This window comes from Arvicanthis niloticus, chromosome 23, assembly GCF_011762505.2.
Source record: "Arvicanthis niloticus isolate mArvNil1 chromosome 23, mArvNil1.pat.X, whole genome shotgun sequence".
NCBI lineage: Eukaryota > Metazoa > Chordata > Mammalia > Rodentia > Muridae > Arvicanthis > Arvicanthis niloticus.
Window position 1 is genome coordinate 19437485 of NC_133430.1, and position 12629 is coordinate 19450113.

A 12629-nucleotide genomic window follows, 5' to 3' on the forward strand; every position below is an offset into this window, starting at 1 on the left:
GTGTAGGAAGTCTTGAACTGTCTCCAGCAATGCCCAAGAGCTCTCCGGTAACCCCAGTTACTTTACAGACCACCACTTAATAATGCAACCGAGTCCTTTCTACCTGGACTCAAAATAACCTCCCCTTCACCTCCTTTTTTTCCCTTCTTCAAAGCTCTGCTTTATTTGGAAACTTAAAATAACTGGTCACACGATTAAAAACAGCAGCGGCGCGCCCCCTCCCCGGCGGCCGGCCGCAGCTGTCCGGCCTCCCCCGCGCCCTGCCGCCCGCATTCCAACTCTCTGAGGTCACGAGCCGCCGCCTCCCCGGATCCGCGCGCCCGGCCCAAGGGGAGGGACGCGGGCCCCGCAGCTCCGTCCCGGGCCCCTGAGCTCCCCCAGCGAGTGCCGCCGCCGCCCGGACCAGTGCGGGCGAGGAGTGCGGTCGGCGCGCGGCCCGGGGTTGCGGAGCGGGCGGGCGGGCGAGTGGCAGCGGCTGCGGCGGCCGCGCGGAGCCCTGGGAGGCGGGACGCAGAGCCGGAGCGCGGCGGGGACCCGGCGGGAGCCGGAGCAGGTGAGGCGCGGGGGACTCGGGCAGGGGCGTAACAAAGAGCGAAGGCTTCCCTTGGCAGGCTCGCTCTGATCTCCTAGTCATTTCTAAAAAGAGTCTGAAACTTCTATTCCGGACTCCTCCGCGGATGGCTGCGGCTTAATGCTGGATCAGGGTTTGAAATCTTGGGCATATTTGTGCCTCTCAGAATATGTGGAGTATGAAGGTTGCTGTATAACTTTGGCAACAAGGGGCATAAAGGAAGGTCTGCTTGGCAACTCCTTGTTTCGGTTTTGGAGCAAAACTTCTTTACTCCTGGAGAAAGAATTCTTGGATCTGCAAATTCCGACTTGTGATTTCTGCAAACCCTGTTTATATTGGCTGCTCTGAGCATACTTGTCCCATCCCCAGCCCCCGCGGCCGAGAAAGCCTTATGATAATAGAGAATGTTAGCAAACACGTTCTGAATCTTTATGAGCTCCAAAGGGACCACTTCAGTATGTCTAATAGTTACTGACCGATGTTTTCCTTTTTCTTTCTTTCTTAGTTTTGGACAATAGTTTCACACTAAAAATAGTTGTTTGTAGGCCATTTAATTATAGATTATCAATGCCCAAATGTTGACACTCTTTTTAGTGATCATTTAATATTAAAGGAATAGTGGCAAAGTTCCATGAACATGGGGTGAGTGTACTTGAGGTGCGGTGCCTGGTGAGACTCAGAGTAAGTTTTATATAGTAAATTTGAGAAACCTTTGGAAGGGGATATGGCTAAGAAAATGAAAATGGACTCGCTAACAGTGCAGACCACCTTTTGTAAACTCGTGAAGCAGAATTTAATATGCATCTTTTCTTATTCTATAATGGAATGGTTTTTACCTGTTTTTCTCTTTTAAAGGCTATTTATAGCCTATTTCATTTTTAGCCCCTAAATCAACCCTCTCCAGAGTACTTTAAATTTCTACCTTTTGGCTACAATATGCAAACATAGTTTATGACATCATTAAGACATTAATCAAACAAAATTTTAAGTTATTAAGTAGTTTTGCCACAGTCTGTTTTATATGAATAATCAAGAAACCAGACATTCTTAGGAAAAATGCATAGAAATATAACAATCAAATTATAACAGTTGCCAAAATAAAAGAGAAAACATTGGCTTTTCCTCCTCCCCAATGCTGTAAAACATTCCAAATTTCATTGACAACTGGAAATTTGCGTTTGCCTAATCAGAACTTAAGTTAATTAAGTTTTATTGTGTAGTATACTGTGTTGAAGGCATGGTTTCATCTTCATGGTGAAGAAATTATCACATTTGACAGTATATAAGTCAGATGTCTTCCCTTTGGACATATGAAACTTTTAAAAATATATGTTAATGTTTCAGTCTCCACAATTTGAAGACTGAAATCTACAAGTTTATGAGATAATACTTTGCATACTACACTTTTGTCGTGGTAGTTTAGGTCTGGAGAAGCACTGTTAGTGTATCTTCTGGATGAAAGTTTAAGTTTTTAAAAGTATTTTCACTTTCTTGATTTTTTTTCATTTTTTGCTCCATTGTTCATATTCTGGAAACAGCAAAGAATAGTGAAAAATATTGCAGACAGAGACTCTATCTTATTATAGTATTCCTCCCCCCCCTCCCCCGCGCCCACCTCCAATTCCTTCTATGGAATAGTGCTTTTACCCAAGTAAGGTGTTCAACAATAACTAACATATTGCTGTAGGTTTCCCCTTTTGTTCACCCTGGCCTTCTACAGCCCCAAGTTTTTTAAACTCGTCTTTCTGGAAAGAGAAGGGGAGCTCTTCACCAGAGAGCTCCAAAAAGGAAAACATAAACAAAAATTTTAGGAACCTTGACCATGTCCCTATTAGTGATAGAGCTTTGAATATAATTATAGATGCCTGCAATCTCCTTAAGGACAGAGACGGCTTAGGGTTCGTCTTAGATTTCCTCAAGATGCTCCTTACTCTACCTTGGGCTCAGAGAGGCAGAGCGTATTTGTGGAATGGAATCCCAAGACGTTAAGTTTGGCAGTCTAGGGTCACAGCTAAACCTCATTTTCTAGCTCAGCCATTCCGCAGGCCGGGTGCGGATGACCTCTGTGGTTGAGTTTCAGCTGGTGAGCAGGACAGAAAGGAATACTGGGAGTGATGGAGAAAGCCAGGGGCATACAAAATAGTTAGGTCCTCATTAGCGTGAAACCAAGAAAGCTGTTTCTGTTGAGGCCTGCGTTCGGTTTGTCCTGTGAGGCTTAGGGACGGATTGTCCCATCGCGCAGTCTCGCACCCAAATAGGTAATCGGCTAGGATCCAGCCTTGCTAAACGATTTATCCTCGGAGGAAGGGGCGGAGGTGAGAGTGACGGCAGTGTGAGGGATGGAAATAGCTGAGATTTTTGTTAAATTGTTTAGGAGAAAATATTTCTAGTTGACATACATCCCGAGTTGTTGCTCACCCCTAGTTCATTCACCGCAGAAGTTACTATCAACAAGCATGTTTAAAAAGTAGTGTTTTTTTTTTTTTTTTTTTGGGGGGGGGTGCTGTTACGTGGATATGGCCTCAAAACGCGCGCCCAATCTTTCCCTGCCTGTAGTACTAACGCCGGCCCCTTTAAATCCTCCCTCCTCCGATCACTGGAGCCGGTCCTTTCGGAGCACGTCCGCCCGGAAACGCTGCCGCAGGCGGAGGGTTCCGGGGCTTCTGACATTCCCAGTCGGCCAGGCAACACCGCTTGTGCTTTTCTCCCAGAGAAGGGGTCTCGGAGAATCTCGTGTGGCGGTCCCCCACTGCCCTTGACTTCATGGGCTTGCCCAGCCTTGCCTAGCCTCTTTAACCAGGATGGTGTTTAAGGCCTCGCCCTTTTCTGTAGGTGAGCGCCCACAGCTTCCTTAGGTGTCCCTGCTCAGGAGAGGAGTTCAGACCACGCTTTTTAGAGCTATTATATGGTTCGAGAACTAGCATCAGTAGGGTGCTTATAACTTGTTTATACACAAATCTTTGTGGTGATGTTAATGATGAACCAGAAGGGACTTTAGAAATGCTTGTTAAGCACTTCATCTCCGTTGAGCCTCACAGTGGCCATAAGTTAGGTAGAGGGGGATTATTCTCCTTATTTGGAGTTCAGAGTTAATTTGCCTGAAGGACTGGTTCTCTTGTGCACTTGACAAACACAGTAACTGAAGACACCTGAGTACTGGGAAACTCAAAAAGAGTTATCTATGGGGGAAAAAAAAAACCAACCCGTACCTCCAAACTAGCAAGATGACCACTAATGCTTTGTCGTTAGCTATAGACTTGCTGGGCATTATCTCATTTAATTCTTAACAAGCCAGGGCTGCTATCACTAGTGGTGAGGTAAATAAGGGGTGGGGTCTGACCCTCGGCCCCACCCCTAGCCCTCGTGATAAACTTTCCTGCCACCTCCCTGCTCCTGTAAGCGCCTTCTTACTCTAGCAGAGAGGCAAAAGTTATTCTTTATACTCAGTTCCACCTATTTTTATTTTCGTCTTTCCTCAGCGCTGGCGTGGATGCTCCCATCGCTTGGTCTTTGGAGACTCGGTTGCTTTTTAATGGCAGCAGCGGCTGTTGGGCGAGCAACTGGAGACTAGAGTTTGTTTTGACGGGAGGGTCGCTTTTTACTTGGCGCCATCACTGCTGGATTGGTCCTTTGGGCCCTTCCACTGTTGAAGGGAGAAGATGCCACTGCCATTTGGATTGAAATTGAAACGCACCCGGCGCTACACTGTGTCCAGCAAGAGCTGCCTGGTTGCACGGATACAGCTGCTGAATAATGAGTTTGTGGAGTTCACTCTATCTGTGGAGAGCACTGGCCAGGAGAGCCTAGAAGCTGTGGCCCAACGGCTGGAGCTGAGAGAGGTAAGCTTCAAAGGAGGCTGCAGGTTTTTCTGGCTTGTCTTCACTCCTTACCTCATGGCGGCTGTGTATCCTAGTCTACCTAACACCAGAAGCATGTATTTCCTGTCTATGACTGCAGGATGAGCCTGAAAGTCCTCCTTTCAGAAAGGAAGAGATCAGAGCAAAAGTGTGACTCCATGGGGGTGCTCCTAAAAGAATTTACAGTGTAGCTTTTGAACATGTTTGTATCCTATGTCTCTCATAAAGGCTGTGGAGAATCAATTGTGCAAGTATTTTGTATTATAATGCAAGTTATCCAAGTTCTCACTTATGAAATCCTAATTTCTGAGCATTCTGATCAGTCTTCATGCATGCACATATGTATTTATTCATCTGTATAACATACATTTTCTATTTTCTGTAATCCAAGAGTCATACTGCCTGAAGTTTGAATTTTGGTTTTCTCACCAGTTAGTTCTATAACCTTAGGCACGTTACTTGAGATCTCTGAGCCCCAGTTTCTTCATCAGAACCAAGACTTTAACAGTGGTGCCCGTTCTCACAGTGGTTGTGACTTAATGTACATGTAGAACCATAAGCACCAATTCTCATCTATTACAGTAATCATAGGAACCTGTGCCCTGGGAAATGCCTCAGTTTAGGAAGTACAAAGTTGTGGAGTCCTTGAATATCCCCAGGAAGTCCTGAGTTTAAAATCTTTTGTAAGGCCTGTTAAAAGAACTCTAAACATGGGACCCTCTCCATTTTGGTTCCCTAAAGGGAAACATTTGGCTTTTCCTGGAGGTAAGGAAAAGAAACCAGGTCTTATAAATAACTCATGTTATATTTCCAGCTGGGAACCCCACATAAATATTGTAGTTCATAAAAAGTCAGGAATAGATAAAAATCAGTTGATTATTTAGCTTTGAAAACCTGTCAGTGCCAACCATACATATTCAGAGATGGCCACCAGTAGCTTCTCCTTGTGTTGAGAGCACCGAGAAGGTAGGTGTGGTGCTTCTAATAGGAATAGGGAGGGAGGGGCAGCAGAAGTAAAGCTCCTTAGGCAAAGTGATATCTGATCTGTGACCTCGGTGCTCTGGCTAGAGTTTTATCAGGCTGCAAATCACTGTTCCCCCAAGTGACAAAGGCATTTAGACCTACCTTGATCATCTAAAGATAAGGTAGGTTTTTTGCCTCAGCCAGTCCTCTGGAGGATGATTAAAAAGTGGTTCAGGTGCAAATAGCAGCCACCTGCATTTGCTGATGGAAAGAAGTGGTGTGGAAGCTGGGGATATTTAAGACCAAAGAAACAACTGCTTGGGAAGTTAGCCAGGCTTTGGGGCTGGTACTTAGGTTATCAGTAGATTGTGGAGACTGTAATTAAGAGAGGAAACATGAAAGAGTTGGGTTCAGCTTGGGAACTAAATACTAGGTTTGAGGTGCCAGTTGGTACAACTTGGTCTAACTGGAGATGCTGAATGGAGAGGTAGGTATGCTTTTTGGAAGGCCAGGTGGGAGATTTAGGCTGAAGGACAGAGGCTTGGGAATCTCTGTCTAGCTGGGTGGATTGAAGCCAGGAGAGAGGAGACAGCACATCCTCTGTGTTGAACAGAAGAGGAGAGAGCCTTGGAAGAGATTTACTGGATTGGAGTAAAACCAAAGCAAAGCAAAAAACAAGCCAGGAAATGGACCTCCATGATTGTCCTCCTTATGTGCATTTATTTAGCTGTCTTTGTATTTCCTTCACTTATCTCTGTTCCCCCAACCCCCATGTCGGTCTCTGAGGCCAGTTTTTAACCGAAGAGCAGAGTGCATGCACCGACTGAGAAAGCAGGCGTAATTCTTCGGGGAATGTCTTGTACTTGAAAAGGTCATCCACTGCTTCAGCATTCAACAACACTCACGTTAGAAAGTTTAGCAAACTTTAGTTTGGAAAGCTCCAGAAGGTCTGCTCTGTAATGTGTAAACAGATGGCTTGCTCACCTAACCTTTCCAAATGACTCTTCAGAAATCATCTGAGTGGGGTAACACCTGTTCCTAGACTGTGTACATTCAGCATGAGTGTGACTCGAGCAAGAGCTGTCTGTCAAGTGTGTTGGTGTCTCTCACTAGCCTCCCGTGAAGCAAACCTAGAATTACTGTTGTGGATTTGGGTGAAGAGTTTGGCTGCTACCAATTACACGCTGCAGGAAGAAATTATTCCTTTTGCTTACTTAAATACCATTTTGCTTCCACAATCCAGTGATAAGGACTTCACAGTAATGCTGTAAAATGCTAGAACCAGGGACTTTGTATCTATTAGTATTTCACTCAGGAGGCTGGGACAGGAGGATCTCAATTTTTTTTTTTTACTAATTTATTTATTTATATTTCAAATGTTGTCCCCCTTCCCATCTCTTCTCCAAAAACCCCTTACCCCATTCCTCCTTCCCTTTGCCTCTAAGAGGGTCCCCCCTTCCCCTCTATCATCCCCCTTCACTGGGGCAACAAGCTTCCGCAGGAGCGAGTGCCTCCCTCCCCACTGATACAAGATAAGCCAGTCCTCTGCTCCATATGTAGTGGGAGCCATGGACTGACTCATGTATACGCTTTGGTTGTAGTTTAGTCTCTGGGAGCTCTGAGGGGTCTGTTTAATTGACACTGTTGTTCTCCCTATGGGGTTGTAATCCCCTTCAGCTCCTTCAGTCCTTCCTCTAATTCTTCCACTGGGGTCCCCGGGCTCAGTCCGCCGGTTGGCTGTGAGTATCTGCATCCGTCTTAATAAGGTGCTGGCAGAGCCTAAGGATCTCAAATTTAAGTTTGAGGCCAGCTACAGCCCTGTTTCAAGAAATCAAATAAATAGACAATAATTATAACAAACCCTAACAATCATAATGCAAAATAAGTAAGGATCTCCGAGTTCACTCAGAATGATATGTAAAACCAGGACCGTTCAGTAACATATAGTGAGACATGGAACTGCTAAGAGCCCCATGGTTTTGCGTTCTTAAGAGCCAGGCTATGATCTACCTCCAGCCCCCAAAGGAAGCCACTGGGAGGCAGAGCCTACTGGAAGATGATAGGTTTTTGGTTTTACAGGGGGAACCTCCCAGGCAGGTTCTTTGGAGCTGGGAAAGTCCCTTTCTGAGAACCAGTGTGTCAGTTTGCCTCTCTAGAGGCTGTTTAAGGCAGTAAAGTTCCCGAGACAGTCTGCATGCTGGTCCGATTAGATACTAGTTCTTGTCACATGCTAAGTATTAAATTACAATTCCCCAAATCTATAGGTTTTTCATATTGAGGTGAATAATGAAATGGTATTGGTGGTGCTTTGAGAATTTATTATTAAAGCGTGACATTGAGCAGGGCACGCAGTGTTAGGAAGCTCTCAATGCTAGTCCACATTAGACTCATTATCATTATCTTTTTGGTTTCACAGTATAGACTAGGTTGGCCAGGAACCTGAAAGCTCCTGCCTCAGCCTCCTTAGTGCTGGGATTCAGGCATCAGGGATACAGGAGCCACCTTCCTTTTCATCTTTTGTTTTGGCCTCTGTGGCCCACGTTGTGGTTATGGTGAGTGGCTGAGTTCTCGTTGGATTAGTTTCTTTGTGTATAAAATCCCCTCATGGCAGCCAGTGGTCGTCACACAGTGTGCACATTTCTACAATGTTGAAATGGTAGCCTGCCATCACAATTGAACCACTGCTTCCGTTCAAGCAGGTAAAGTCCTGTGACGTGTCCTGTGCAGTGTCCTTGCCCGTTGCCTGCCAGCAGAGCTTTAGACACTGGAGTCAGTTGTCCATGAGCCTCAGGCCACATCCTAGGCTATGACATTTTGGATCGAGTCTATATTACTTTCTTTAGAGTATGCCTTTTAGAAAAGTTTATATTTAACAATATTATCTCATCTTTTTCACACTACCATGGATTTTTACCTAGGTTTATCACAAACTTATTTCTTGTATATCTTGCCTTGATTTTAGAGTCCCTATGTGACTTAAAGTTACATTTGCTTAGAATTCTTCCAAAGTTTTTAAACCCTCAGGCAGGATACAGGACAGTTGTGAAAGGGGGCTGGTGTGTGTGTGTTTATGTGTGTGTGTGTGTGCACGTGTGCGTGCATGTACACGTGAGCATGTGAGCCTCTCTGTAAGTGCTTTAGGGAGAATATCCTTTGATTATTCTGTGTGTGCATGCCTGTGTGCATGACTGCACTTCTGAAGTTGAGTTAGATACTCAGCAGGCTATAGAAGCATCTTCAACGTGTGTTTTTGAAGCTGGATACTGCAAACAAAATCTTACCTTTCATGTTTTTACTTCCTGGCTTTGGGCATTTGTTTATACTGTTTATTATAGATTATAGATTTTCATGAAATGAGTTTTAAATAGCATTTTGTCACAGACATCAACATTTTGGGTTTTAACATGTAAACTCCATTGGCACAGGACTGCTGTTGTTTTTCTGGTGTCTAGAATAGTGCCTGACAACTTATTGCACATCACTCCTGAATAAATATTCATTTACTTTAACATCTCAAGATGGTTTTACACTTAGAAGGATAAGTATGATTGCAATTCCTTTGGTCAGCTTTGCTCTGCACCATGATTTGATTTGACTTCCTGGAGAGTGGGGAACATTTCCAAAGCTTTGTACATAGTTATGAAAACACTCTCCCTCCCTCCTTCCCTCCTTCCCTCCCTCCCTCCCTCCCTCCCTCCCCTCCTCCCTTCCTTTCCCCCTTTTCTTTCCTTTCTTTATTTTTTCTTTGCCTCTCCTTTTCTTTCTCTTTCTTTCCTCTTTCCTCCTCTTCTACCCTATTTCGGTTTTGCACATTTGCTCTGTTCTTCTTTCAGGATCTTTCTATGTTGCTCAGGCTTGTCTCACACTTGCTGTCTTCCCGCCTTAGCCTCTGAAGTAGCTGGGAGCATATGGATGGGCCAACACACCCAGCTTACCATTTACTTAATTTATTTAGTTTATGTATGAGTACACTGTAGCTGTCTTCAGACACACCAGAAGAGGGCATCAGATCCCATTACAGATGGTTGTGGCTACCATGTGGGTGCTGGGAATTGAACTCAGGACCTCTGGAAGAGCAGTCAGTGCCCTTACCCGATGAGCCATCTCTCCAGCCCCCTTACTTATTTATTAAAAAAGATTTTTTAAGGTTAATTTTATGTTTATGCATGTTTTGCCTACATGTATGTTTATGTACCATGTGTGTGTCTGGTGCCCACAGAGATCAGAAGAGGGTGTGGGATCCCCTGGCACTGGAATTAATGATGGTCGTGAGCCATATTCAGGTGCTAAGAATCCAACTCACTCTAAACCACTGAACCATCTCTCCATCTCCTATTATTTATTGATGACCCTAGTGAATTTATTGAACTTGCTTATAAAGTGCAGATGAAAGGTTACTTATGGGAGCATGTATCACCCCCAAAAGAGCTGTATGACACGTTTATTTTATTTTGCTTTCACTTTGGGGGTTCTTCTGGAAAATTAGGAGCACTCTAGTTCTGCTGGCTTCAAGGGACATTGCTGTGTCAGGAAGAGTCAGCTTCTCCGCTGTGCAAGGAAGTGCTGGCTTGGGAGTGTGCCATGTTAAGTCAGCCTGTCAGGGTATTCCAGGTATCCACTGACCTTATCTCCACTGGAATCTGAGAAGATGTGGGAATTTCATGAGCCTTTCTCTTTTCCTGCTGCCTTTCATTTGGACTCTAAAAATAACCAAAACACGATAAAGAAAAAGTACATCACATGCAAATGTTTTGGGTTGAATAGTCACCAATTGAATTCAGGTATTCAGGTATGTCTTTGTATAATAGGTAAGATTGTGGTATAAAAAAAAAAAAGGATAAGTATTTTGCTGACCTTCTGAAAGGCCCCCCAAGCTATGGGACCTTCTGGAGGAACTGTAATTCTAGATTGACCTCTTCATCCCAGCAGTTTTCCAAACTCCAAAGGTCAAAGGATTTGTCTTGGTTTTTAGATTCCTTTTACTTTCAATAATTTTTAGACTATGTTTTGATTTAGTGTGTGTGGATGTGGGTATCCACGTGTCCTGGTGAATGTGTGGAAGTCAGGGACAGCTTGGGGATCAAACTCAGACCATCAGTATTGGTGGGCAAACTCTACAAGCTAATTTGTCAGCCCATTCTGTCACTTTTCTCTTGGTCTCGATAACGAAGAACTAGGCAAGTAAATAAGAAAGTCGTGTGTATCAGCATGGGTATATGTATGCATTCTGAAATACATAATATAGAATCATACAAGCTATTATGGAATTAGGAAACTTAGTAAAATGATAAGAGTGTTATGCAACTTTAGTTTAATGTTTAATAAATTTAAAGGCTATTATGTATAGCTCAACTGACACACACAAAACCCCAGGTTCAGTTCCTAACAAGGCATAAACCTGACTATGGTGGCTCACACCTGTAAGCCCAGCCCTTGAGAGGTGAAGGCAAGATCAGAAGGTCAAGTGCATCTTGAACGACCTAGCAGCCTAGGATACTTGAGATACTGTCTCAAAGACTGAAAAGCAAAGGGCTGACAATATAAAGGATATGTGCTTCAGTATTGGGATTGTCAAACAGCAAAAGTGACTTTGTCAACTGCTGCCAGCTCACCAGGGAGGCTTGAGCTGAGTTCCCAAGTTTTGGGGTATGGTGGGCTAGGGTAAGGGGGCGTCTCACTCAGTTCTGTCCTTTCCCTGCAGTATATCTCACTATGTATCTCAGATTAACCCTTACCCCTCAAGCCTCTTGCCTGAATCTCCTGACCTTTGTCTTTAAAAATTGATACACATTTTTGTGGCAGAGTACAGTATTTCCACATGTGTACATAATGTGGAAAGATCAAGTCAAGACACTTAGCACTTCCATCTCCTCAAACATTTGACATTTCTGTGTGCTGTGAACCTTCAGATTCTCATGTGGTTATTGGAGACAGGTTGTAGATGTTGGTGGAGGCTGTACCTACTGTGATAGTCTATAGACCAGTGGAACACATTTCTCCTACCTGGGTTTCCATACTCCTAGTCTCTTTCTGTCTGGCCCACTATGCTGTTCGGACACAAACTACCTCTCAGTATATAGTCTTCTTTCCCCTACAAATCCTCTTTCTTCTGTGACTTTCTTCCATAAGGCCCAGGAAGGTCATTGACTATTATTATTATTGTTATTAGCCACTGCTTATTTACTTATTTATGTATTGTTTGTTTTAAAGATTTATTTATTTCAACTGTTTCGTGTCTGGACGCTTTGCCTGCATGCATGTCTGTGTGCCACTTGTGTGCAGAGCTGGGGGCCAGAAGAGGGTGTTTTTCTAAATCCTTTGGAACAGGAGTTACACACAGTTGTGAGCCACCATGTGGGTTCTGGGAATGGAACCCAGGTCTTCTGGAAGAGCAGTTAGTCCTCTTAACCACTGAGCCATCTCTCCAGAGCCTTATTAGTTTTGAGACAGGGTCTCATTCTGTAGCCAGGCTTGCCTGGAGTGAAAGTGAATTCAGGCTCCTCCAACTCAGGGTAGTTTGTCAGCTTCATTTCCTTGCTAAGGTAAGGGCTCCTGGATGACAGAGAGAGAGAAGGAGGGAGGCAGAAAGGTGGGGTAGGGGAGTGGAGGGAGAGGGGGGGGGGAGGGGCGGTGGGGGGTAGAAGTGGGGTTAGGTTGTGAGTGAGAATTCCTCACTCAAGGATTGTAGATCATCTTCTCTTCCCTCCCAGGCAGGCATCACCTTTGTGTCCATCTGGACAGTGAGTATGTGACAAATCTTCAGGGTCTGTACTGGTGACTCACCTCATTTAAATATTAATTGAATTCCTGGGCCATTTACTGAGGCTTTTACTCCATCCTTGTCAGGTGTGCACTCAACCTCCACGTGATATTTTCTCTTCTAATAACAAGGACTCATTGTTTTCTTACAATGTGATGGGTTAGCACATACTTCCTTACTGTGTTCTTGAAGCAACTTGTGTGCTCATCACAACTGTTGATTAGATTGCCTTATTTAACTTCTCTGTTACTCCTTCGGTGTTGGGAGTTAGACACATGCCTTTGAGCGTATTAGTCCAGTACCGTAGCTCTGAATTGCTTCTTGGCTCATTTGCTATTTAATTTTTGGAGCTTTCAGATAGGATCTTACCCTGTAGCCCAGGCTGGCCTAGAACTCACCCAGGCTAGCCTTCAATTCTGGGCACTTTGCCTACTAAAGGATGAAATTACAGACTCTCAGCCCTTTTGCTTGTTTAAAT

The 12629-nt window shown here is 44.3% G+C and overlaps 1 protein-coding gene across 2 annotated transcripts in view; it reads left to right on the forward strand.

Moving 5' to 3' along the window:
- The first annotated feature begins 327 nt into the window (after nt 1–327).
- Ptpn21 (protein tyrosine phosphatase non-receptor type 21) overlaps nt 328–12629 on the forward strand; it is a 56179-nt gene continuing 43877 nt past the window's right edge. The window contains exons 1-2 of one of the 2 annotated variants that reach the window (XM_076921455.1): nt 328–553; nt 4051–4410. In XM_076921455.1, the coding sequence (XP_076777570.1) occupies nt 4231–4410 (180 nt within the window). In that variant the 5' untranslated portion in view covers nt 328–553; nt 4051–4230. Of the gene's footprint in view, nt 554–3227; nt 3404–4050; nt 4411–12629 lie in introns of those variants that run through there. The other variant, XM_076921456.1, reaches the window with a different exon arrangement.